A 26,189-nucleotide genomic window follows, 5' to 3' on the forward strand; every position below is an offset into this window, starting at 1 on the left:
CATCTCACATTCAATTTTCATAAGAACATTTCAAAACAAGGACATGAAAATAAAACTTCTGTAAATTACATTTATTTTCAAGAAATCTTTTAAATATTTGAAAAATTTCACTGAAACCGCAGCAGACGCATTTGGATCTACGTATTTTCAAATAATGACCAACTTTTTAAATACATCATTCTGTACCTGTTAAAATAATTCCTGTCTCACTGAGCAGTGCAAACCCCTCCAGTCTCCCAGTGTGAAAAGGCACTTCACTGTGAGGAGGGGAAGCTGGGAAGGTGCGGGCCTGCAGCAGCCGTGATGGTTTAATGGTTTAAAAGAAACATACTCATTCATGCAACTTATGAAAAAAAAAAAGTACAGCCAAGCACCAAGCCAGAGAGAAATACAGTCTCACGGATAACATGTAGTACGAAGCTGTCAGAATTCACGTGATTAGAGAATTTTCCTTGATGTAATGTCCAGAAACTCAATTGTTTTAAGTCTGTATTTTATCCAAAAACAGCTTGCCAGACAAAACCAACAATCCCATTACAAAAAAACAAAACCCACACAGTTCAGCATTTTGCCTGTGCTACAATTTCTAAAGTGTTTTTGGTTAGCCACACATCTTTTACGTGTTATAGCTAAAATGGAAATGTGCTCCAGATGCAGAAAAGCAGTCAGAGGTGTGTGTTTTTAAGGGTTTCCATGGTGATGCCGTTCAGCCTCACTGCTGTGACAGAAGGGCGTTCCTGTTAGCCTTCATCTTCTCGAGGCGCTTCACTAGGTGGTTGTTGGTCATCTCCATCTCCTCTATTTTATCCAGAGCTGTGCGCAGCTGTGGGGAACAGAGAGCAGATGTTACATTCAGGAGCTCATTTTTCACGTTGCCTCCACTATTACACTTAAGTTTTCTCTTTACCTCTCTTTGCAGTTTCCGTTTTTCTGCTTTGAGTTCGTCTTCTACCTTCTCGGAGTTGTCTGCGGACGCCTTGTACCTGGACACTTGCCCTTCAAGTCTGTTAATCTGAAAACACAATCCAGTGAATTAATGGCCTAAAGTTTACAACGTAGGGAAAATTTGTATGCATTTCATGCAAGCCACTGTTTAGTTTGACAAATCGGTTATTTTAACTTACGTTTTGTTCCATTGTACCCATTTCTTGCTCTGCCTTGGAAAGTTTGAATTTGTATTCACTAATCTGTCTGTTGGCATCTCCTGTGGACAAACAGGAACCAGTGAGAACACAGGTGAAATGTATGAAGGGTCGCTTCATGAGTGACCTGTCAGATATTTACGAGGTGAACTTACTCTGCATCTCAATAAACTGTACGTCTGTACCGTTCTCCAACCTCTCTCCATCTGTGAACGAACTATCCATCTTTACGTGCTTCTGTCTCTCCTCCTCCAGCTGATTCTTCAGCTTCCTTATCTGAGCCAGCAGCTCATCCTTCTCTTCTGCCAGCTTCCGTAGCCTGACGTCTAGAAAACACAGGAAGAACACAAGTGTGAAACGCTCAGGATCCTCAGCATTGGTGCATTTCCCAGACCGTTTGCGTGACACCAGTTGCATCAGCAGCTCACCCAGTGGGCCTTCTCCCGCAGACTCCAGCAACTGTGCGGCCTCCTGGGAAACCACAGTAATCGCTGAGGACTGGAGCTCGTGGTTGACGTCTCCGTTTGGCGTTCCATCTGGGATAATCACTAATCCATGTTTCTGTGGGAAGTAAACATGCATTAGTCAGGATGCACTCCAGCAGAACAGAGGATGCCACATTCTCATGATACCAAACATGCCTAAATATGTCAAAAATCACTTCCAGTACCAAGTAAAGACCAAAAAATGGTATTCTAAGAAAAAAAAACTCCAGATGAGTTTCCATATTTCATATTTACTAGTCCCATTGTTAGAACATGATGAACTAGCCGACATCGATGTTCAATTGTACAGTGGCCTACACACTACAACGCAACACAACACAGGCACTGTGTGCCTCCAACTAAGGATAGCAAGAATATGTTTCCTCTATGAACCCAAACCCATGAGCTGTAGAATATAATAAACTGCAGTTATTCAGAACGACAGGACGTTGAAAGACGTGGAACAAAAAGAGATGGAAGGTTTCAGTTCCACAGAGAGGAGGTACAGTGACAACAGGCGTGGTTTTGACCAATGAGTATAAATGTGCAGCTTCATGTCTGTGACCTTTCCTTTGATCTGCTTGTGTTCTTCTGGACGTTGCGTTGACCTACCTCTCCAGTTTTGGCCTTCCCCTTGATGTCAGCGAGCTCATCTCTGAGCTCATCTCTCTCATTCCTAATGCAATCAAAGTACTCTTTCTGCCTCTCTAGAGCCTGGCCACACAGGAGAAGACAAGAGAGAGAAGAGGCAGATGACGAGCTGGATAGACTGGACAGACAACACCACATGCAAGACTTCTAACATACATGAACATGCACTGAGCAGGCATGAAGTCTACAGGGGAGAAAACAGACACACGCAGATGAGGACGAGGCGGCATGCTCAGGGAAGACGCTGCTAGGAAAGGTTGGGAGGTGAGGAAGACATCATACTGAGCCACTCAGTTTCTTTACCTTCACAATCACTAGCATGACATGTTCACTAAGAGGAGTCTGACAGTGGGACCTAATAAATCAGCCGATCAGAGATGGAGCCATGCATGTCATGCTATGGTTGACTTTCACAGGCGGCACACTGAGAGCTTTACTACAGTACGAGTTGCCTGCATTGTCAGTAGAGAAACACTCTTTGCTTTGACATGCAAAAATCCAAACGGTAAATGTGGGCTGGTCCTGGTTTGTGCTAACGTCTAAGGGGCTCCATCATGCAGAGACAGCATGAAAGGCAAAAAGGGACGCTATGTTTAACCATCTACTGCCTCCCGCGTTCGGTCAGACAACCCACGTAGGACCTCCTACCCCAATCTTTTTGTCCTTCCAGTTAATCGTTTCCTGTAGGTCAAACACCTCCCTGGTGAGAGCGTCTAATTTAGTCTGCATTCGCTGGCTCTCCTGGAACAGTGTAGAGCGGCAGCGAGATGACGCAGCACAGAATAACAAAGAATGAAACAAAGACACAAGAAAAAATACATTTACAAACAGATAGCCAAATGAGAGAATGAGGTGGAACAAGGCGGGGGAGATAATGAAAGAACTGAATGATAGAACAGCAGATAGAACATGAGACAGATATAGAGACAGGGGACCCAGGAGCCAGATGGTGGCGGTAATCTATCCTCATCACATCCCTGCTGCCGTCTGCATCAGGGATGTGCTGCAGATGGCACTAACACCTAAAGGTGCTGAAGGAACAGAACGCTGATGTCATCACAATGGAGGAAGCCGGTCATCTTCCCTTACCTCTATTAGCTCATCTCTCTGACGGATTCCCTCTTTAAGCTCTTCTTGTTTATGCTGCAGGACAGTACATGTGTGCTTTTGTCTTTCTAGTTCCTGAAAACACAGAACATCTGATCAAATTTCATATTTCTAACCTGACCTCCATGACTAATTTCAGGCCAGTGAGTTAACATTAACTGGATGTGAGAGGCAGATATTTCACCTTGGACTTTTCTTCCAGCTCCCTCTTCATCTCAGACATCTGCTCCTCCATTTCCTCTATGACGTCCTTTAGTGTGTCCACCTGATAGATGAGGTTGGCTTTGTCATTGTCCAGCTGTGCGTTGGACACCATGGCTTTCTTATACTTGTCCTCCACCTCTGTGAGTGACTCCTGGTGGAGTCAGGGACATGTTAATAAGCAGACCGAGGTGATTTAAAGCACAGCTCACATACATGCATCAGGTAGTTTTATGCAACACATTTACCACACAACAGACTTACTACACAAACCTTTTCTTCTACATGAAAGATCAGGTAAAGACATAATCTTGTGCCGCATTTGTGATATATTTTCTACTTTTAACAGGTTATGTGATGAGTCATAGGTGATAACACAATAAGAAGAATGTACTGAATCACTTTCAGGAGTGAAACAAGGCAATGGTGTGAAAAGGAATCTGACAGAACTACAAGTGGCCAATGAAAAAGGATGATGCTGAGGGATCTAAAAGAAGTGCATCAGCTGCATTATTGCTACTGCGGAGGAGGGAGGGCTGCACTATGATGGGCTCAATCTACACTCTCTAATGCAGGTTAAAGCTATTCTAACTTCACCCATACAGGTCACTATCACCGAGCTGCTTTAGGAAGTCAATCAGAGCACAAAAACCATTGAGCTGTAGCTCTAGTACTGATTCCACAGATTTAGACTATTTTACCTGTACCCTACTGTGACAATGTGTTAGGGCCATTGTAAGTAAAAAGGGGATGTGGTGGGGTTAATAATCAGAGAAAACAGCAAGAAAACTAAAATCACAAATACAAGAATCTAGATTTAAAAATGAAAATTGTTATGGTTTCTTCTGAACCAGCTAAATTTGCTGATGAGTACAACTTAAAAGTCATGCCGATTAGAATACTTTTTCCTGATGCTTTCAGACTGGTAAGTGTAATTCCATATCATCCAGAGTAGACGCAACTCAACCAGTCATGGTATTTGTAGGGAGTTTACATTTTGACCCAGCTTTTACAGCGAAGTGATATGGTTCCTTAAAACACAAAAGTTTTCAGTCTGTTTTTCTTAGAAATTTCCAACTGCTAAGTCAAAGAGGATTTTTTTGCTTTGTTTTTATTATAATTGCCCAAAATTGTGGTTTCAACAGAATTCTCAATATTCACTAAAGATTTCATAAAATTAAAAGTATGTGGTAAGAACAATGAGTCAGTGATGGGCTTTGTTGGCCAGTGTTTCAGTGGGCTACTAAAATATATTTATAGTTATGGCCCATTATGGCCCAGCATTCTTTGACGGGGGCCATTACAAAACATGGACATTTGACTCAGACACTCATTCATCCATTTTGACAGTAAATTAACTCTACAGTCTACAGTCAGAGTACCTTCTAACAGCATGGATCAACTCTGAGTTGAAATCCAGTCATAGTACAGCCCTCGGTTGTCAGGTTAGTTAGTCAACTACACTCATCGATGAAACACAGTGTCCTCTTAAAGAGAACACAAAACTGCTGCAGGACACCGCCAAGGTCAGGCCGCCAGAAGACCATCAAACACCGGATGGAAGACTCCAGACTGGAAGTGACGTTGGTCTGTCAGCAGGTGGAGCATTCTAATGCTTCTTGTACCACTTGTAACCAAACTGAATTGTGGGAGTGTCTTCATTTCTAGCACAACCAGTAAGTTTGGATCAAAACAGGAAGTGAACAGAAGATCATGCAAACAGGAGAAGTACTCATTTCAGACTGGGAGCACGCAAAGACATGGCTGTGGTTGTTAGGAGCTACAGGAGGGAGGACAAAGGGGTATGAGTGGGGAGGAAGGGGAGGTGGGGGGAGTGAGGCCATGCTGCTCCCAGAGAAGGCATGCTGTGAGCTCAAGCCCCTCTACCTTTAACTCTTTAAGCCCTTGCATGTACCGCCCTTCTACATCCTGAATCTGGTCCTTTAGTTCATAGATATCCTGTAAAGCACAGTGAAGGAATGGTTGGGGTAAACTGGGGCATCAGAGGGGAAAGGGGGGGGGGGGTATCAAAGAGAGGTAAAGAGCCCACACTGCCAGGTCAAAGGCAGTCCAGCCGGTAGACACATTACCAGCCCACTCACACATAAAGAGTAGCGTCACAGGATGTCCAGTCCTCCGTGAATATTTAAAGAATTGGTTAAAGCACAGTCATAGGACAGCAAAGGGGGACAGGGGCTTAGGGGAGAGGAAATACTGTCGGGGGTTCAAGTGCAAAGGGAACAAATGTAAGACACATTGCACAGATAAAACTCTAAAACTCCATGGACCTCATACAGCACTGGGCACTAAACTACACATTTAATTAATTCATTTATGACCAATAAAGACAATGAGATAATGTAATGTTTAAATTTCCTGTAAAACAACATGTGACAGCTGTTAAGATGTTAAATCTATGTTTATGAAAAGAGGATCACTAGAGCACCTGTGTTCTGATCTTTAACAACATCACAGTAAGTATGTAAAACCTGACCTACTGTACATGAATCCAGAATCACCAATGGAGCAAAGTCTACATTAGTTAGGTCACCGCCACGCTATCTCACTTGTTTTTAAACAGATACTAGGCTATTATTTTATTTATTTTAATTTGCAAATCAGGTTTAAAGGCAAATAACCTAAGGGCATAACAGCCAAAACTCTATGAAAAATAACAATTAACATCCAGACCTAAAACAAGTACAAGTGATCTCATATGCTGGCATTTTCCTTCACTTTGTACTTTTTCAGCTATCGAAGGGTGACACCATCGGCATGGTACATCTTACCTTAAGTTCGCTCAGAGTAGTGTCCGGGTCATAGATACTACCCGTGTCTGTGCTGCCCCGTCGTGATGAGGTGCCCCCAAGTGATGCCAACGTGGCTGCAGAGAGGCCTGGGGTGGCACAGCGGGAAGATGGCTGAGAACACACAGTTACACAGTACAGTTAGAGAATCAGCATCAACTCAACGACACTCCAGTAGGTTACTCAACAGAATCATGTGACTCAGCAGTGTCTACTACAGCACAGTTCAAATCCTGTTGAGGGATGTTCTCACATATTCATGCACTGAAATCTACTTTCTAAACTTGAAAAACCACATCACTGTCTCCAGACTGTGCTTGAAAGCAAGAAAATTCTTCTCTGTTGATGCAACGCTGCCTAATATAGTAGCCAGTGTGAGATTTAACTCACATAATACAGTAATCCCTCACTTATTCACGCTTCAAAATCTTATTTAACGTGTGGTTGGAGTTAAAAGAAGAATGTGTTTGTGCGGTGTAATTATTTTGTTCAGGAAATCTAATTTAGTCTAAGAGTAGGTTTCTGGAGTGTGATACGACTTGTTTATGAAAACGTTCTTCCGGTCTTCAGTGGTTGGAGAGGATTTTGAAAGCACTCACCCGACTGTAATCTGAATATTGCTTGTCACATTTTTCATCCAGCTGAAAAAGAAAGAGGAAATGTTAAAACATTAAATGTGGACTATGATGAGAATACAGCATCCTGTGAGGTCATGGCTGGAGTACTTTCCTCATCTGCAAATTAGAGAATTAGTCCAGAGTTAGTAGCCTGGGGAAAGTGCTGCATGTTCACAGATCAGTAAGAGTTGCGATATAAATGTGAATCATACATCTCCACTAAAGACAATGATGTTTGATTCCATGCTGCTTCAGCAATGTAGCCACATCTTCTTAACTTATTCCACTCTATTCATTTATTAGACTGTCAATTACAGTCACACGCACAAAAACAGTTATTTATAATCATGCAACAGTTATAGAATAATGCATTCATCAGAGGTGTTGCACTGTATTTCCCAACACACTGTTGTGCACATATCAGCCACTTACAGCATCCAGATCTGGAATACTCAAGTCATCGAGGTCAGACACAATACTGCCTCTCCGGTTGGAGCGGCTGAAATAATCAGCAGCCGACTCACTAATGTCCGAGAAGTCTGATGACTGTTTACACACAGGAGTATGAACATGGGCAGTGGGAGAAGAATAATAACAGGGGGCAAGAGAAGAGAAACCATCAGAGAGGAAAAGGGCAGAAGGGAAACAAAGATATTTACAGGCTGATGTCATTCAAGATCAAAGAAGATACGTTTACTGATGAGTTGATAATTAAAAACACAAGAATACAAAAAATTGCTGAAAACATCTAAGTACAGTACTAAGACACAACCGTTTCGGGCCCTACAGCTCACCACACTGTCCCTGCGACCTCTGCTGCCACGCTCCTGGGACACACTGCTGACGGTGTCATCATCTGAGGAAGACTGAGAGGAACACATTCACATGAACACATACGCACACAAATGCAGAGCCAAAATAATATAGGATGGTATGCAGACAGACAGACAGACAGACAGACACAGACACACACACACACACACACACCTCATCCAAAGGGCAGGTCCTAAATATCTTGCAACGGTCTCTAGATTTATCAGGTTATCCGACTGTAACCAGATAGCACATGTCCATTCATGCAATTAAAAAAATTTGCCGTATGCACCAGCTGGGACTCACTCCCACAGCAAACCATTGCTCCAACACCCTAATCGACACAACATTCTAAAACACACAGCTTCCTGTCAACCAATGATGCTATTCCCGAAAGCAGGCTGTGAAAAGTTTGACATGGGTCATTAACACTCAGAGGAGGTAAGCCTGCAGCTGGGAGAGCACGAGTGAAGGGCAGTTAGTGGCACACATCTGTGGGGAGTGGTAGCTGGCATGCAGGGTAGCAGTGGTTAAAAGTGCTCACCGCAGGGCTGCTGCGAGTGGAGCTGGCTCCAGAAGAATACCAGCTGTATTCAGAGGGCTGCAAAAGCAGGGAGAGGGGATCAAAATGAAGACAGATGTCAGGCCACAGGGATACTGCGGCTGTGGTGGTAGCATTGCTTAAATGCTTGTTTTCCTAACTTACAGCTCTGGAACTGTACCCCGAACCGTACAGACCGGCATCGTCGTAAATAGAGGCCTGGGATCAAACGTGGGAGATTGGACTCAATGAAAACAACATCGCTTTTACATTTCCAACTCAAGCAGACCATTTTTAGAACAGAGCAAAGATTCAAGAACACAAATTCTTGTGTTAACTGAACTAAAGCTCAAATGTGTGAGCAAAGTCAAGTGTCCAGGAGCTAAATCCAAAAGGTATCTATCAGGTGTATCAGACTACAAGACAGAGAGGGTCAACTTCTGAGGAGAACTACAAGCAACGAGAAAAATGTTCACCACTCAGTGGACAGAAACCGACCATGCTGTAGCTGCGCGACAATCCTGTGCCAGTAGTGGAGGAGGAAGAAGTGGCGGCCTGTCAGGAGGAGCAGGGAAATAAAGCTCTAGTGAGCTAAGGGGGTGGAAACAGGGTGAAGGTTCTGCTAAAATGGTAACATTCAGAGCAAAAAGACATGTGAAGTGGAATGAGATCAGGTGACACCACTCCTTTCTATAGGTTGAAAACTGCAACCGAGTTATAGCAAGAGAAAGCGAAGGATAAAGAGACCTCAAGCTACCTTTGGTTTGTTGTGACCAACTAAGAAGCATCAGCAGCACAGAGAACAACTCTTTACTTTGATGCTTTCACAAAAAAAATTCCCTAAACGTAGTTATATTTAAGGATGATCATGAGGAATATAAATTCCTTATACTAGACCGTGCAGATCGGAATTTCGTAGAGTAACTGGCTCTAAATTCTTTCAACTACATCAGTCTGTAGGGTTAAAAGTAGGGCAGCACTGACAGGAGGACAGACCCGAGGCTGATAGGTGGAAGAGGAAGGAGGAGGCAGCGGCTTGGTCTTTGTTAGGCTGGTGTAGTTCCTCTGATCATGGTAAAGGCCAGTCTGGAAGGAAAGCAACCAAATATGACCTCAAATAAACAACAACACATCCATGGTATAAAACTGGGATGCGTTTAAGACATTTTCAACACAGCTTGGCCACAAACTATTCCAAAAAATACAAAATAGATCAGTCAATTAAGAGTAAATCAGCACCCCAAACCACACTGATTAGTCTACAGCGCCTCCATGCTTGAGGCTGCAGCAAAGTCACAAACACTGACCAGCAGGTCCTTCTTTGAGGAGGAAGACCTTTTCTGACTGTGCAGGTCATTGTACACAGAGCTCTATCAAGCCCGGAAGTAAATATAAAATAAAAAATACATAAAAAGATAAAATGAGATTTAAAAAATACAGTAATAGTGATAAACAAATGCTTATCATAGAGCTACATACAGTAGAGCGGGAACTCTTGAGGGTGGAGCTGGTGGAGAGGCCATGAGACTGAAGACAGAAGATGAGTCACAAGAAATATTACCAGGCTATGCTTCATCTGACAAGCTGCTAGTCTGCTGACAAATACGCACCAACAGCACACAAGTCATCTCTCTGCACACTAGCTTGGTGAACCTAACAGTGGTGATGTTAGTTTTTCAGCAAGTATAAGTAAAGCAGTCTAAACTTGTATTGTTCGGTATTAAGAAATTCGCACATAACATCTGCTGAAAAAGCCATTATCGAGGACCTTTTGGGTTTTTTGACAACACTGTTGTTTAATGGTCTTATGTAAGCACAGAACAAAGAAAGTAACAAAAAAACAAGCAAAAAGAAATCACACAACAACACATTCAAGTTGATAGAGAAAGATATTAACTACAGCAAAAGTAGATGAAACTGGTGGCAAATTGGTCCTGCTAAGCACAATTAGCATTTCTGAACTCTTGTCTGCATGCTGAGAACCTAAAACACACCAAGGCATCTTTTTTACGAGAACTGGATCGACTTCCAACGTCACGAATCCCTGAAGAGGTTGACTTTACATGAAGAAATAGAGAAAAGCACACATCAGAAGAAGTCTTGTAATGGAAAAACACATTCTATACTCGACACAAATGAGCATTATCAAATAAAATGATTTCAGTCAAATGTATTGAATAAGCCCTTTAATAATAGTAAAGCCTTTCACACATCAGCATGGTCTTAATAAAATTAGCAGGCATGTATTATGCACGCACCCTGTAGCTGCGGACTGACATGACATCATCATCCAGTCCCTGCTGATATGGAAATGTGGAGTCAGAGCAGAAAAGCAGACAGAGAGGTACATGAATGATGAGAGATTAACAGAAGGATTTAAGGATAAAGGAGAAAAAAATGCTGGCAGACAAAGAGGATGTTTATGGGGAGATACAGACCCGCCGATGACGGCTGCTGGATCTACTACCACTAGATGCCCTGGCTTTCTCTGAGTCAGCCTGGAGGAAGGAAGGAAAGCTGGTGAAGTTTACAGAGTGAAAGGAAAGAAACTCTGGCCCTGTCCGCAAGGTGTTGAAAACGCAATTTTTTTGTTGCGGTTACACTTTGTCACACGACAATGCAGATATCCTTGAGGAAAATGCAACTTTTTGAAAACGCTCGACAAGGTGAAGTTTTTTGAAAATGCCGGGTCTGCGCTGTCGTGTGGACGCTGTATCCGCAACTTTTTCTATCCGGGGGGTGCGTCTCCGTGTGAAGAAAATTGCTCTGACATCATGCATGTGACCCGTGTCTAGATGTACACACAGAATGGACGTCGCTAAAACCGGCTATTTTGTGATGTATAACAGCTCCAACAGATCCACATCGAAGAGGCGTTGACGAACATGCTTGACACCTGAATATTTGTTCGTCTGTTTCTTTCTTTATGAGCCATAAAGTTTATTTGTTTATTTATTCATTCATTCATTCACGTTCCTTGCCAAAGATGCCGACTCCAGTTCTGGGTCAGACCGGGACATGCCGTGAGAGAACTCTGATGGAGGTCTTCCTCCAGGAGGAACGGCATGAATTTCCACATGTCCTGGTCCTCTCTCCTGCCGTTCTCGGAGTTGTTTTGCTTATAAACGTGTTGATCAATGCACTTACGCGGATACGTGTGGATGAAGACTTTTTCGAAAATGCAGTCATGTGGACGCAAATCTTTTTCTATGTGGGATGAAAAAAGTCGCGTTTTCATAAAGATCCGGCACCGTGTGGAAGCGGCCTCAGTCATGGCATGATTTTCCAAATCAGAAAACAAAGGTAAAAGGCAGAAAACATACCAACAGTAACTGCTACAGGGAAAGATAGGAACCTGTTATCTAACGGACATCTGTCCAGTCAGAGATGATCATCAATTTAACTATTTTATACACTGATACACTGTCAGGAAAGCGTTTGCTGAATTCACCAGACAAAACTAAGTTCTGATTTCTTTGTTCAGTTTTCAGTGGCTGTTTCTCTTTAACACATTGAGGACAATAACTGTAAAGAAACAAACAAAACACAGAAAAAGTTTTTTGACAGCAGGTAACTACGTATTTGGTAGAAGCTGATGTGGTTTCTGCGTTTCTGTTTTGCCATCATGATTTGTTGTTCTCTCTTTGGTTAAATTGATTTGTATGTTGGTGTGTTTAGTTGTTTCTCTGGTTTCTTATAATTTGCACTTGTGTTCTTTGCTTTGCATTTTCTTTTTTTAAATTATGATTTGCACTTCAGGCCACCATAGCTTATTTTCGCCGTGGTAATACACCGACACTCACTGATTAATGCCAAAGTAAAATTTGATTATGAAGTACAAAAGCATCAATCGAATCTCAAGTAGCTGGAGGAGGGGAGTGTGTGCTGATTACCACTTCAATGCATGCAGACTCACTCACCCTCCTTAAGTCAAAGGCCACAGCTTGCTCTACAAATACAGTCACAGATGACGTTGTCTCTAAAGCAAATACACTGCAGGGGCATATTTCAAGTGCAGCCTGTGGGTCAAGTGTAGCTAAATGGTTAGGAGTGACTGGGCCTCAATCCCACACAACAGGCTGTTAGTGGGGTGGAATGCTGCACCACTTGCTCTCATGCCCCCCTACCATCCACTGGTGGATCTGACCCCATTTCCTGTTGCTCCCGCTGGATGAATGGTAAGAAAGCTGGATAGAGGGATGAAGTGCCAGGAAAAACATATTATCATCTGTCACAAAAACTGCTGAAACAGGAAAATGGAGTGACATTCGCTTCAGGAATAGAACATTTTCGTTTCATCCGTGGACATGCAGCACTTTTTATTTTCCTTCTGTGAGTATATTTCTGCATATGAGCTGTGGGGCAAATCTTAAAAAAAATTATTTAAGGTATAAAGCCAAACCCTTCTTCTGCACCACGGACTGCAGACGTGAGAGACCAGAGTATACGTTCCATGTAAACAACAAAAATAGAAGAGTCCAAGGACAAAGAGCACACTTATGGTGTTGAATAAGTGTCAGGCTCCTCTTGTGTTATATACCTCTTTCTGCTGCCGTTCAAGTTCTCTCATTCGAATATCCCTGGCCTCCGCACGAGCCGCCCTCTTTGCTGCAAGCCTGGCCTCTGCCTGTGAGACACAACATGAACACACTTGTCAGTCATGAACGCACCATCCTCTGAGGACTTGCCCAACATCTAACTGGATTAAACACAAGAAAGGGGACAATCAAACACAATTCAATCAAACGCAATCGCATAGTATTTAGTTACTAAATTCAGGTATTTCCTGTAAGAGAACAGAGTCAACAGAACATGTACATGTGGCCTGATTTCATTTCTTTACAGATGATGCTTCAGTGATTGTCAGGGCCTAAGAGAGCCCTACTTCCTACATCTAACCACGTTATAGTTTAACTTTATTTTAACGCAGAGTCTGAAAAATCCATTAGTACAGTCATTTCTATTTAATACTTTAAATAAATCTAAACAAATGAAACTTTAGAATTATGCTTCGCAGCAGGACAATGAATCAAGTCCATATAGTTAAAGCCAAAAATACACATACTCATACAGACCCTTTCCAAAAAATTTGAATGTCGTGGAAAAGTTGTTTAATTTCCATAATTCCATTCAGAAAGTTAAACTTTCATATATTATAGATTCATGGCCCATAATTGAAACAATTTCAGGTATTTATGTGTTATTTTACATAATTTTGGCTTCCAGCTCATAAAACCCATGAAAACAGGATTTCAAAAAATTAGAATACTGTGAAGAAATCATCAGGACATGAATGTTTTAAACTGAGTGCCACACAGTAATCATCTACTAAACTCAAAGCACATGCACATGTTTCCACAGGTGTTATTTAATTGCTTTGGTTTGGTTCAATTGTCTCAGTTCGGGTCAATATGGGGAAGACTGCAGACATGACAGCTGCCCAGAATACCATCATTGATACCCTCCATAGGATGGGTAAACCTCAAAAGTTCATAGCTGAGGAGGCTGGCTGTTCACAGAGTGCTGTGTCCAAGCATATCAATGGAAAGTCTAGTGGAAGGGAAAAATGTGGCAGGAGAAGATGCACTAGCAAAAGAGATGACCATGGGCCTCAGCGGATTCTCAAACAGAGAAGATCCAAGAATCTGGTAGAGATCCAGAAAGAGTGGACTGAGGCAGGAGTCACAGCTACAAAAACCAACACGTTCAGACGCATCCGGGAGATGGGCTACAACTGTTGGGTTCCTCGGGTCAAGCCACTTCTGACCCTGAGCCAACGTAGGAAGCGGCTCAACTGGGCCAAGGAGAAGAAGGACTGGACTGTTGGCCAATGGTCCAAGGTCCTCTTTTCTGATGAAAGTAAAGCGTGCCTTTCATTTGGGAATCAAGGTCCAAGGGTTTGGAGGAAGACGGGTGAGAAACAGAACCCAAGCTGCTTGAGGTCCAGTGTGAAATATCCACAGTCAGTCAGGATTTGGGGTGCAATGTCTAGTGCAGGTGTTGGTAAACTCTGCTTTCTTAAATCCAAGGTCACCGCAACAATCTACCAGAACGTTTTGGAAGACTTCATGATTCCTTCTGCTGACGATCTGTATGGAGATGCAGATTTCATCTTCCAGCAGGACCTGGCCCGTGCCCATACTGCCTGGAGCACCAAAACCTGGTTTGATGCTCATGCCATCACAGTGCTTGACTGGCCAGCCAACTCGCCGGACCTTAACCCCATTCAGAATCTGTGGGGTATTCTGAAGAGGAAAATGAGGGGCACCAGACCCAACAACAAAGAGCTGAAAGCAAGCATCAAAGAAATCTGGGCCTCCATAACTCCTATGCAATGCCACAGGCAAATTGGTTAAATGCCACGTCGCATCAATAATATATGAAACTTAACTTTCTGAATGGAATTGTGGAAATTAAACAACTTTTCCACGACATTCTAATTTTTTGGAAAGGGTCTGTATTAGTTATGTCTTTTCAAAAAACAACGTATCAAAAATTTTAAAATGCTCTATCTGAATAATGCGGTTCAATAATGTATCTCTCTCTGTGTCTCTGTGTCAAGGCCAATCTGATTAAAATACTTCAACACACTGTATAACATAATGTACACTGTATATAAACACACCACTCTGTGGTGGTGAAGAGAATCACCAGAAGGATCTGGATTTCTCTCAATAAATCGGGCAATATGTGATCAAAGAGCACTTGCTTGCTGAGTTGCTGTGAGAAGACACGAGAGCGGAGTGTCGAAAACAAGCTGAATCATCTGTTCAATGATTCCCATTGGGTTTGGTCTTGAAAAGAAAACGTGTCTGGATGAGGTCCACACCACACAATGACTGACTTGGAACACAACAAGAACAAAAACTAATTTCCTTAAGAAAATGCAAACACCGTTTCATTTATAAAGAAGGAAAAGGATATTGTAACACCACTGAGTAGCACAGGAGTGCTTTGAGCGTCCACAGAGTCCAACTGAAACTCAAGAAAAACCTCGAAAAAACTTTCCTCAATAATGCTCCTAATTTACTGACTAATACTGAACTAGGTGCCGACACCACAAACTGTGCTGTAAATTACACACAATATTCAAATTTAATCAGTCATCAACTCACTGGCTGTCATTGACATCTATAGATGTCAACAGGTAAAAATGGTTGATGGTCTGGCGGAGCATGTTAGTGAAAACCAGGCTTCTAATCATGGAATTTAGCGTAATGACAACTAATCCAGTTGTGGAACAGAGGATAGCGAATCAGAGGGAGACGGAGAAGATGATGCAGTTTTTGGTGCAACACAGTTTGCGTATTCAGCATGCACCGGCGAACGAACATGGTGTCACTCTGAGCAAAGAATCTTGTGATCGGTCAAGAACAGAAAGGAAACATCATAAATGTCTGGAGTGTCAAGTAAAGTCCACCAAAGGAGATTGAAGTGCTGGGAGCCAATCACTTAATGCTCACATCGACAGTGCTCTTGAGGTAGCACTGCCGAGGTGCAGTGCTACGCCTCAACAGTGCTACATATCATATCTCTTACCTGCAGGAGCGAAGTGAGAGTGATGAAACTTAGTAACTAGTAACCTTCCAGTTAAATCAACATTCAACATTCCACTTGTAGGTTTTCCAAACTACTTACTGGGATCCCCACACAATGAATGAATTGAGGAAAACTGTCTGGGATTGGAAAATGGAATAGAGTGCAGGATAGCACTGGTTTTGTTGAGAAAAACATCAATTTGTGCAATAGGAAATTGATTAATTGATGAATGAATTAGAAAAAGCTTAATAAGCACAACCTTACAGGTATCACTCATATCCTGATGAACAAGGAACTATGGCACATAAATAACAAAGATTAGATCTTTCATTTGAGATACTTGACAGACAATGGATCAATCACATTTACATAATTTACATTAACCCCTAGTTACCAGAAAACACAAAGTTTCAGCTGTTAAATCTTCCACTCACTGCATATACAGTATACTGTAGACCTTACTGAATAAAGATAAGGTCTACAGGTCTAAAAGGTCTAAGGTCTAAAATGGTCTAAGGTCTAAAATGAATTTTTTTTTTTAAATTTAAAATATTTCTTCATTTGATATATGGTTTCAAGTTTTTAGAAATATCTATCTGCATCTGCTGTCCAAGACCTGAAAACATTATTACAAGGAACAGTTATTACAAACTTTATTTCAAAATTCTGTTGGGCAAACAAATTGATCATACAATAAAATAAACTCATGTCAGTTCTAAAGTAGAGATGGGAATTTATTTCTGAATATTTGAGTAGCCATTTTGTTGCACAGGCAAACCTCGGTTTCCGACCACAATTCGTTCCGGAAGGCTGTTCAAATAGTGATTCGTTCAAATTCCAAATACATTTTTCCCATTACAAATAATGTAAATAGTCTTAATCCGTTGCAAGACACTAGGAAACTACCTTTTTTCAACATAATGTGTTATTTCATAATGTCATTTATATATCAAACTGTATAGTAATGAAACATATCAAATAAATGTAAAAGAAAGAAGCAAATACGAGAAAGAAAAAAAAATCAACGAAATCAGGTTAGCCTAAGGTACGAGTTAGGGTTAACTAACTAGGGTCGTCTTTTGGACAGAGGTTTACAGTACCGTAACTCGTACCATAGGCAATGGAACACAAATTAAGTGGAAAAATGATTGAATACAGTAAACTAAAATAAAAAGCACATTACCGTCACGTTTTCTCTCAACTTTTCTCACCTTTTATCGCACTTGGCGGCGAGAAAAAGGCATTTCGCGTTCGACTTCCACATTTTGTTTGACTTCTAAGACAAAAAAAATCTAATTTTTTTGGTTGAATTCCAATTTGTTCAATGTCTAAAGAGTTCGAAAACCAAGGTTTGCTTGTAAAAATTTTTTTTTCCATTTTCATCCGTGTCTTCTAGCAAGGTAGCAATGATGTTAGACATACAGCGTGACTGAAATTACTAAGAAAAAATAAAAAACAAAAAAATGCAGTCAAGAGACATACAGTAGCACATAGGAGAAGCATGCTAATTGTTAAAAACTCCCGTGTGGAACTCCGCTAACAAATACAGGAAAATGAGGTGCAGCACTGATGTTGCCAAGTCAGGCAACCTGATCACAAGTATACCAGAAGGATGCGAGGAAAGCGCCAGCACAGGGTTGGTCCACAATTCAATAATCAACTGCTGGGTTTCTTAGGACATGAAACTTGATGTCAGATGTGCCGAATAAACAAGGCCATCATTTGAAAGATGCAAGTAAAGACTGGCTTCACAGTGTGTGCCCTACCATACAAGTGGAGTGCAAATGATCCCAAAGTGCAACGCTTAACGCTTATGGGCTGCAAACTCATAAAATTAGCTCCCATCTGTTTGTGTGTGAGCATCAGGGATAACCATGGATAGCAATAATCAATTAGGAGTGGATTCGTGTCAAGCGATTATCGATTAACATTTTTGCTTGATGTACCCATCCCTTCTCTGAAGTTCTGTCCAGAGAAAGTGTTTGGGATGCCTCATTATCAACATGTGCTGACCATCAGTTTGTGGGGGGGCATTTTTAAGGTCTTGTGGGAGAGACATGGCAACAGTACAAACAAACTGAGACTGAGTACAACATCGACAGATAACCAAGTGAGTGACAAGTGCCACTGTTCAGTATGGAAACATGGTGGTAATTTCAAATTATCTAAATAACTGAACATAATGAGGCAAGAACACATCTATGTCCAAGTTACACTGAACCCAATAAACGCTCCTACAGGGGAAAGAGATAACAGTTTTAATGCACTTATCCCTCAACTAAGTAGAAACATGATCAGCAATTAATGAAGGTGGCTCTGCAGACCCAACACGTATGTTCATAATACCAAGGTCATACTTGGTCTGAAACTGAACATCCCACCAACATGGGCTAATGGATCTCAACAACTTATCACTAACTCAAAGACAGTCCATAAATACAGCACATGGTGTGTACAATACCAAAATACAGACACTGTCAGCATTCCAGCTATTTCTTATCTGTCCTGCCAGAATAGTCAGCCTGTGTTTCAGCAATTCCTGTCTACAGTAGCCCATAGTGAATAAACACAGGTTAATCTATGAATCAAGAAACACTCAGTTCTGGCTTAATTTTGATCTTTATTACTGGTTAAATACAAAAAAGACACCTTTTTCTGAGGACTGGGTTTGTTCTGTATTTGACCCTTGTTAACAATAGTATCCTTTTATTCAAGCAAAATAACTTGACATGATTCAAAACCCTGACCTTGAATGATGCCGTCTGAAAACTTAGGTGATAAGTGATGAATCATTATGACCATCATCAAAATAATGATTTTTTTTAGTAGGCAATACATAAATTCAAAGCTCAATTATCACTCAATCAACGATTTGTTATTCCTTCAGGTCAAAGGTCACATGTTAAATTTTTTTTGTGTCCATGCCCTGAGGTCGCTTACAAAGCTTTGTTCAAGTGAAAAAGGAAGTTGTGGGCATGAGAGAGCAGAGAGAGCTGAGCCCTACACCTGTTGAGCTGACAGTATGACCACTCTGCACAGCAGCACAGCTGAGCTCACTGTCTCTGTCCTATCTATAGCCTCCTGGCCACAGCTCTCTGACAGCCATATCATGAGGCAGGGGGTTAACCTGAGTAGCAAAAGTTCAGCATCAAACACACCTCCAGCAGTCTTGGCAATAAGAATCCAGAATCCACCCCAAATTCCTATGGAGCACCATAGCATCATGTTTTCTTTAGATTAAGAGTATGACATGCCACCATTCCCATCACAATATTGTGCAAATGAAGATTTTTTTAACAATAGTATGTCTACATAATTTCAATCACAAAAATACTTCAATGCTGATTTTATTCTTAGCACAAATCCCTAGTAACACATTTCTAAAGCCAGGACCACATATCTCCTTCTTTTCCTTTCGGCTTTTCCCTTCAGGGGTCGCCACAGCGAATCAGTTGCCTCCATCTAACCCTGTCTTCTGCATAGTCCAATTTCCACCGGCACCCTGTGGCGGTCGTTGTTAACCCAGGCCTCGACCGATCCGGTATGGAGGTCATAGGTTTGATTCGCATGTTTCTTTTGACAAAAGTTTTACGCCGGATGCCCTTCCTGACGCAACCCTCTGTATTTATCCGGGCTTGGGACCGGCACAATAAGACACTGGCTTTTGTCCTCTTATGGCTACAAAGCCAGGACCACATATAAGTTAGCGAACTTATAACAAAATATGAATTGAACACAAAACATTTGTACATTTGCTTTGATGCACAAGTCTACTATAAACAGGCCTGTAGTCACTCCAGGTGCACTACACTTGTCTACAATCACTCAATGGCTAATCTTTGGGTCTCAAGCAAAATTATATCAGAATTATATCAGATCAGTTCATGATAACTTGCTTTATAACTTCTTTCTTGATAATTTCTAATCCTGTAGCATCAGACAGAAGTTTTGAAAAGCTTGTTCTTAAAATATTGGGAGACAAAGCTATATGAAACTGGCCGTCATTATCAAGTGATTGATGACAGTCACTCTATTACAAACCATTGTTCTTTGGAGATCTAACAGTTTAAAATTAAGTGCAACACTTTCGATGAAATTATGACTTTATGACTGATATCACAAATTGAATCTGATGGACTATGAACTATAGCTATGAAAACACTCTTCATACTGTGGAAGTCAATGATTTCCTTTATTTAAATGCCATAATATCTTTCAGCCTCTAATCAGAGGGACAATGGCTATTTGATAATCATAATCCTAACACTTGGTCACTGTTAGATATGCAAGCAAGCTGCTGGTATTCAAAAGGACTGACTCTCCAGTAATGTAAGAGGCCTTAGAACTTGGCTGATGATGGTGCAGGATCAAATTCACAGTCATTCCCAGCAGTAACACATGCCAAGCACTGGTAGGCAGGCAGTAACTTTTCTTAATCATGCACAGACAATAGGGGCAGGAGCTGCAGTGTTTAGAAAATCTGACAGGCGGGCGATGATGTTCACCAAGTTAGACACCTCAAACCACCTGCACAGTTGATCTGGTCTCCAGTTTGCTGCAGAGAGACTCAGGCTCAGAGTTTGACTGGGAGGGTCAGATGAGTCATGTTTCTATGATCAGCCTGTCTGGCTATAAAGAGAGTTTATGAAGATGTGTGCTTACTGCCCAAGAATGAGGCACTAACCACTACAGTTGACTCTTAAAACTGACCATGGCACACAAATACAGGATCACAAAAAAATAAAAAATAAAAATCCAGTACAAATCTTGTGCTGTAAAAGCACAACACACACACACACACACACACACACACACACACACACACACACACACACACACACACACACACACACACACACACACACACACACACACACACACACACACACACACACACACACACACACACACTTAAAACAAGGATCTTTGTATTTCAGACTCTTGGACACCCCAGTGTGGAAGGCAGCAAAGGAATGACAGTTCTGCTGTTGAACAGACCAAAAAAATCTTAGGGCATGTCAATACAGGTTAGGCAGCTTCTCTCCAGAGCCCGTGTTTTTTTTTTCCTAAACGAAAACATTACACGCCAAGTTTATCTCTCTGCGGTCCAAAACAGTTGTCTCCACTGGCCTAGACTGAAACACATGTAGCTATTCGAGTTCTGCCGGTTAATTTGTAAATTGGTTCTTCAAAGCTGATTTACTGACACAACTCTGACCAGCATGTTTCATAATAGAATTCACTGTGTCACAGATACACGATTCTGACTGAGTTTGACTGAACGCTCAGGAATGAGGAACGCTGCAAGCAAGCCCGAAGTTTGACTCATAACTCCAAAGCAAAGTCTTATTAAACAAAAGAGCTATTCAAGGCTTATTTGAATAACACAAAAACTACTTGCATTTATCTGTAAAATTACTTCATTATAGATGTGCCTATGTTAGTGGTATGACAACATCCCTGGGAGGTACAGGGATATATTGATACTACTGTAACTGAGCAAGTGCCACAAAATTTAGAAAAAATAACCTGGATATGCACTAAAAAAATCATATCTGAAACTACTGGAAAAATGCATTAATACAGTAATGTCAGCATACATTGCTGGGTCTAAATTGAATATATTTAGATTTTTTAAAAATATACATTTTAATTATGTTTGAGCCAATTTCAAAGATAATTGGGAATAACAATTAAAGTGAGGTAATTACAATGCCATGCTTTTCAAAAATTTGTTGTGTGAATATTTGTGACGAGCAAACAGAAAAACAGTTCAAAACATAATAATGACACAGTATGGACTACAGCTACAGAAGGAACAGGACACACATCAAGCATTTCACGCCATATTTTATGTGTATGTATGAATGTATACACATATACATAGACTAGCGGGAACCCGTGGAAATTCCACAATAACACAATATCAGACTTTGTTTGTTTTCTTTGTTTGTGTTCGACAAAGCTGTAACGGCTTTGTGTGTGTGGGATGGGCAAACGCAAAGACGAAGGCTGCTTCGACGTTACAGTCTGGCCATCCGGGTAGACGCCGGCTTTGTGAGTTTGGTCCTGGTGAATAAAACATCAGGGTTCCCCATACGACAACGTGAGGTCCGTCACAATCAAAAAATATAAACCACTATGTTTGACGAAGCCAAAACGGCTCCGTAAGTGAGAGACATGGACAAATTTGAAGACCAGAGCTAACTCAGCTACCAGCCCAAACTTCTGGGTAGACGCCGGAAGCGTGACAGCGTGAGGTTTTCAAGTGAGCTTAGTCAAATATATAGGTGGGGAGATATAAATAGATATAGACATACGCTCAGGTCTATTTATGTTCCCTATATTTGTGTGATGTGATGGCGCTCTCGCCAAAATTAAGAACATCCACGATTGACTCGACTCAGTCTTCTATTTACGTTAGATCTCATCACCTGGATGAGCTGAATAAGAAAATCTGAGATGGATAAAATTATTTTAGCAATGAATGAGTAATGCCTGAGGGAACAACGTAGAAAGAATACAACAACATGCATCAAAATGAAAAAGGTTTGTTATGGGGTACAACCTTACCTCTCGTGCAATGCTACTTAAAGCCTCATCTTCAGCTGAAAAACGGTCTTTCACAGGGGCACGTTTTCTACCAGTACCTTGTGATCCCATAATGCCTCTGGAACTGTAGCTGCACCAATGATGTGTAGCGTCAGGGAATATTCAATTTGTTTAGTAAATGCCTAGAGGAAACAGAAAAAAAGAAGGGGGTCTGTAAATAAAGACACATGTGAAACTTATTTGTAATTTTCTTCATGTCTGTGTCCAGTTTAAACCACATTTCAATAAGTTCACCACACATTTTGTATTTCTTCTATTTAGAGGCTATAAACAGCTAATCTCTTACTTCCATTTCTTCCTAAGCATGCATTCACAAATGGCACTTGAAGTCGTTTTTGAATAACAGTACAGTAGAGGCTGTCCTAGCGGAATTTTAAAGGACACACAGAACCAGTGCAACCTAAGGAGCCAAAACGTGAAGAGAATCTCACTAACAATACTGGATGAGGTTAACAGATACAATAAACACTTGGAACTGATCTGACAGGGTTTCCATTATCAGCTGGTAAATTCGTATTACACAAAATCAACATGATGAGATATGTGTTCGCCTGACTTTAGACAGCATCTAAATTAACAATCTGATCACACAGACAAAAAGAGCAATCTCGGCGGCTAGGGAAAACGCCTAGTTTAGGATCAGGTTGAGTCAGAGTACACATGCGTTCCATGAGCACTCGTTTAACAACTTTATTGGTTTAACTCATGCAATGGCCGCAAAACTCAAAATAATTGTCTGACAACCTCAGAAACTGTTGAATCAGAAACTTTTTTCGGGTAATCCTTGATCAATGGAGCAGTCAAGTTACTATAAACAAACCTAAACCAGCAAAGTCCAGTTAACTTACTAAACCGTACATGTTTACTCGGAAACATTTCCATCCACTAATAAATAAAACATTATCATATCTATAGCATCCCTTTCAAGGAAAATACTCAGTGTAATTAAAGTTAAAATAAGACAGACATTGACTACCCTATTAGCTTCAGTTACTGGTATATACTAACGTTAGCATTGACTGATGTTACCCAGCTCACCAAGCTAGCTAGGAATGCCAAATCACATTTCTTCCGATGCAAATTGCCATTTAAAGTTAGCCTTTACGTTGTTACGTGGTTTTGGAAAACGAAGACTATCCAAAGAGTGGCCCCCTGCAGGGACGATAACATCTGTGGACCAAGGCTAGCTCATTAGTTTAGCTAGGTTGCTAGCTTGGATGGCCGACTCTCACGAGAAGACGGGGCAAACTGCCAGTGATACCCCCGTCATATTTTCCACATCCAAGTCATTACGTTACCTTTGAGTACTCGGCGGCACAGAAAATGTGATTTCCCTCTTCTCCAACTTCAGGGTAGATCCATTGGGCCTCTCTTCAGAGATTTGAAGCGTTTTTGTCCTCACTGACAGCTGTCATCAGTCCCCCTTTACACCGCTCTTCTCTGCCCTCCTCTTTCCGTTTCCACACGCACTGGTTAGCCTCGAAGGTCCCGGATGTAGAGAAAAAGTACGATGTAATGTGCCTTCATGTGGTGTCGGACACACAAAGACTATCTATGTACCGGTATATCATCTATTATACTCTAGTACAGTATATACGTCAAGCGGGAACCCGTGGAAATTCCGAGATAAAACAATGATAACAGAGTTCATGATATTATAAACCAAACGCACTAAACGTAGTCCAAAATCAACGTGGTGACGTAACAACTTTGTGTTGGCAAATCATGGATTGCGCTGGGCGGGCATTGCGAAGCCGTAGATGAATGTTAGCAGGCTAACTGCTTATTCAATAGCGAGATTGGGAAAGGAGCTAACATTAAAGGAAAAGGCAAATATCAAAAGAGCAAGTGAAGTGGAAATGACATTTTAGACAAGTGACAGTTCTGTTAGCTGACTACATGAACAGAACTGTATGTAGTTACTTAAAGACCGGTTTTGTCAGATGCCCGAGGAGCACTTTGGATCGATTGTCTCATTCCAAACGGAAAACCGTAGCTAGACGGACAGTTCGTGTTAGCCAGCTCGTTTCACTTAGACTTCGTTGCCGTTTTCTTACTCGTTCCTGCTGTTTGGACTCTGCTCAAAAACATGAAAAGTGTTGGAACAGTTATGACACTCAAAAATTATGTTAACTGGGAAGTCAATATATAGTTATTTCTTCTCCTAACATAGCAGATGCCTTACGCCAGCGGTCCCAACCTTTTTTGCGCCACGGACCGGTTTCATCTAAGACAACATTTTCACGCCCGGTCTTCATGTGCTCGATAATCGTTAATGATGCCAGGACAGCTGTAGTGTAATAATAAATAATCCGCGGTGGTTTTATGTAAAATGCAGACATCAACAGACAAACTTTTTTTTCATAAATTGATAATCAACATCTCTGTTTACGAAATAATTGTAGGAAATAGTGATATTAAAAACTCGATTGAAGTGACAGCACTGATGAGGTTTATTTTGAAATATAGCGACTTACAATCAGTGCAATCAACGTAGGAGAAATACTGACCATTTCCAATAGAAGGGTGAACAAGTCAATCAAATAATATTAATTACAATAATGAGAATTAGTGGTTGGGGACCGCTGATCTAGACGTGAAGGGAGTCAATGACACCTGAAATGTGTTCCGGACGTCCGGTCTGCTCCGCGGTTTGATTTTCTTTACGGTCACTGCGCAAAATCACGAATCACAAAGACAGGAGGTTGGGAATGGAAGCAGGGTTTTTGATACTTTTTGGGCGATCTCAGGATAATCTGCCTTGACTTTAATCCAGAACACTGGCGCGGTTGTGGGCGCTTAATTGTGGGGGTTGATAACCTGTCACGTGACCGAGACCTGTCGAGCTGGACCGATTCATGCATTGTTCGTGTGTCATTCCGCACAGACGGCACTGTACAAAATAAAACATCTTTCGGACTCCGAAATAAATAAAACGAAAGTAATGTAAATATTTTTTTTTTCTGCGCAGCCCGGTACCAAATGACCCACGGACTGGTACTGTTCCACCGCCTGGGGACCACTGCTTTACGCCATATTGTTCACTTGATTCCTTCTGGCAGATGCGCCTTGATTGGTTCTGTGCAGTGGTTGGTTGGGCGCTTGATTGACAGGTAGTGGATGGCGTTAGTAACAATGTGATAGTGTGAGACTTTTCCATCCATCCGTCCATTTTCTGCCGCTGTATCCGCTGTAACGGGTCACGGGGAGCTGGAGCCTATCCCAGCTGGCATAGGGCGTGAGGCGGGGGAGACGCCGACACGACGCCAGTGCACCGCAGAGACACAAAGACAATTCTCCTACAAGCAATTTGGGACTGGCCAATCAACCTGAAGCACATGCTTTTGGAGGTGGGAGGAAGCCGGAGAACCTCGAGAGAACCCACGCAGACACGGGGAGTGCATGCAAACTCCGCACAGAGCGGGACTCGAACCCGTAACCGCCGTGTTGTGAGGGGACCGCTACTCACTGCGCCACCATGAGACTTTTCATGTGAGCTTATTCAAATATACTAGCGGGAACCTGTGGAAATTCCACGATAAAACAATAATATCAGACGTCATACCAAACATATGAAAACAAATGTATTGATATTATAGACCAAGCGCATCCAAAGTAGTCAAAAATAAACGTGACGTAACAACTTTGTGTTGGTAAATCATGGATTGCGCTGG

The 26,189-nt window shown here is 41.6% G+C and overlaps 1 protein-coding gene across 13 annotated transcripts; it reads right to left on the bottom strand.

Annotated features, from left to right (window-relative positions):
- Positions 1–56: 56 nt before the first annotated feature.
- lrrfip2 (leucine rich repeat (in FLII) interacting protein 2) lies at positions 57–24,181 on the bottom strand. 13 transcript variants are annotated; one of them, XM_068328203.1, is made up of 27 exons: positions 23,814–24,181; positions 22,477–22,637; positions 12,905–12,991; positions 12,492–12,551; positions 10,803–10,862; positions 10,623–10,661; positions 10,359–10,421; positions 9,844–9,891; positions 9,672–9,734; positions 9,361–9,450; positions 8,863–8,919; positions 8,530–8,583; positions 8,368–8,424; positions 7,805–7,876; positions 7,443–7,556; positions 6,993–7,034; positions 6,376–6,507; positions 5,474–5,545; positions 3,570–3,740; positions 3,368–3,460; positions 2,927–3,019; positions 2,240–2,341; positions 1,571–1,703; positions 1,298–1,468; positions 1,125–1,204; positions 908–1,012; positions 57–823 (listed from the first exon to the last, which is right to left on the bottom strand). In XM_068328203.1, exons 2-27 carry the CDS (start codon positions 22,564–22,566, stop codon positions 713–715), a joined length of 2,259 nt encoding a protein of 752 aa, XP_068184304.1. In that variant the 5' UTR covers positions 22,567–22,637; positions 23,814–24,181; the 3' UTR covers positions 57–712. The 13 variants fall into 13 exon arrangements, with proteins under 13 accessions (XP_068184304.1, XP_068184302.1, XP_068184303.1 ...); XM_068328201.1 differs by having other exon boundaries at positions 9,349–9,450; XM_068328202.1 differs by having other exon boundaries at positions 10,623–10,664.
- Positions 24,182–26,189: the final 2,008 nt, after the last annotated feature.

Source organism: Antennarius striatus, chromosome 11 (genome assembly GCF_040054535.1).
Source record: "Antennarius striatus isolate MH-2024 chromosome 11, ASM4005453v1, whole genome shotgun sequence".
Taxonomy (NCBI): domain Eukaryota; kingdom Metazoa; phylum Chordata; class Actinopteri; order Lophiiformes; family Antennariidae; genus Antennarius; species Antennarius striatus.

Bases quoted from the DNA above. Each gene is read 5' to 3' on its own strand.
- lrrfip2 (XM_068328200.1), bottom strand. From the start codon at position 22,566: ATGGGATCACAAGGTACTGGTAGAAAACGTGCCCCTGTGAAAGACCGT. The intron at 5,546-6,375 runs GTAAGATGTACC...TGTGCTTTACAG, and splicing joins CTACTCTGAGCGAACTTAAG to GATATCTATGAACTAAAGGA. The intron at 3,461-3,569 runs GTGAAATATCTG...CTGTGTTTTCAG, and splicing joins AGCTGGAAGAAAAGTCCAAG to GAACTAGAAAGACAAAAGCA.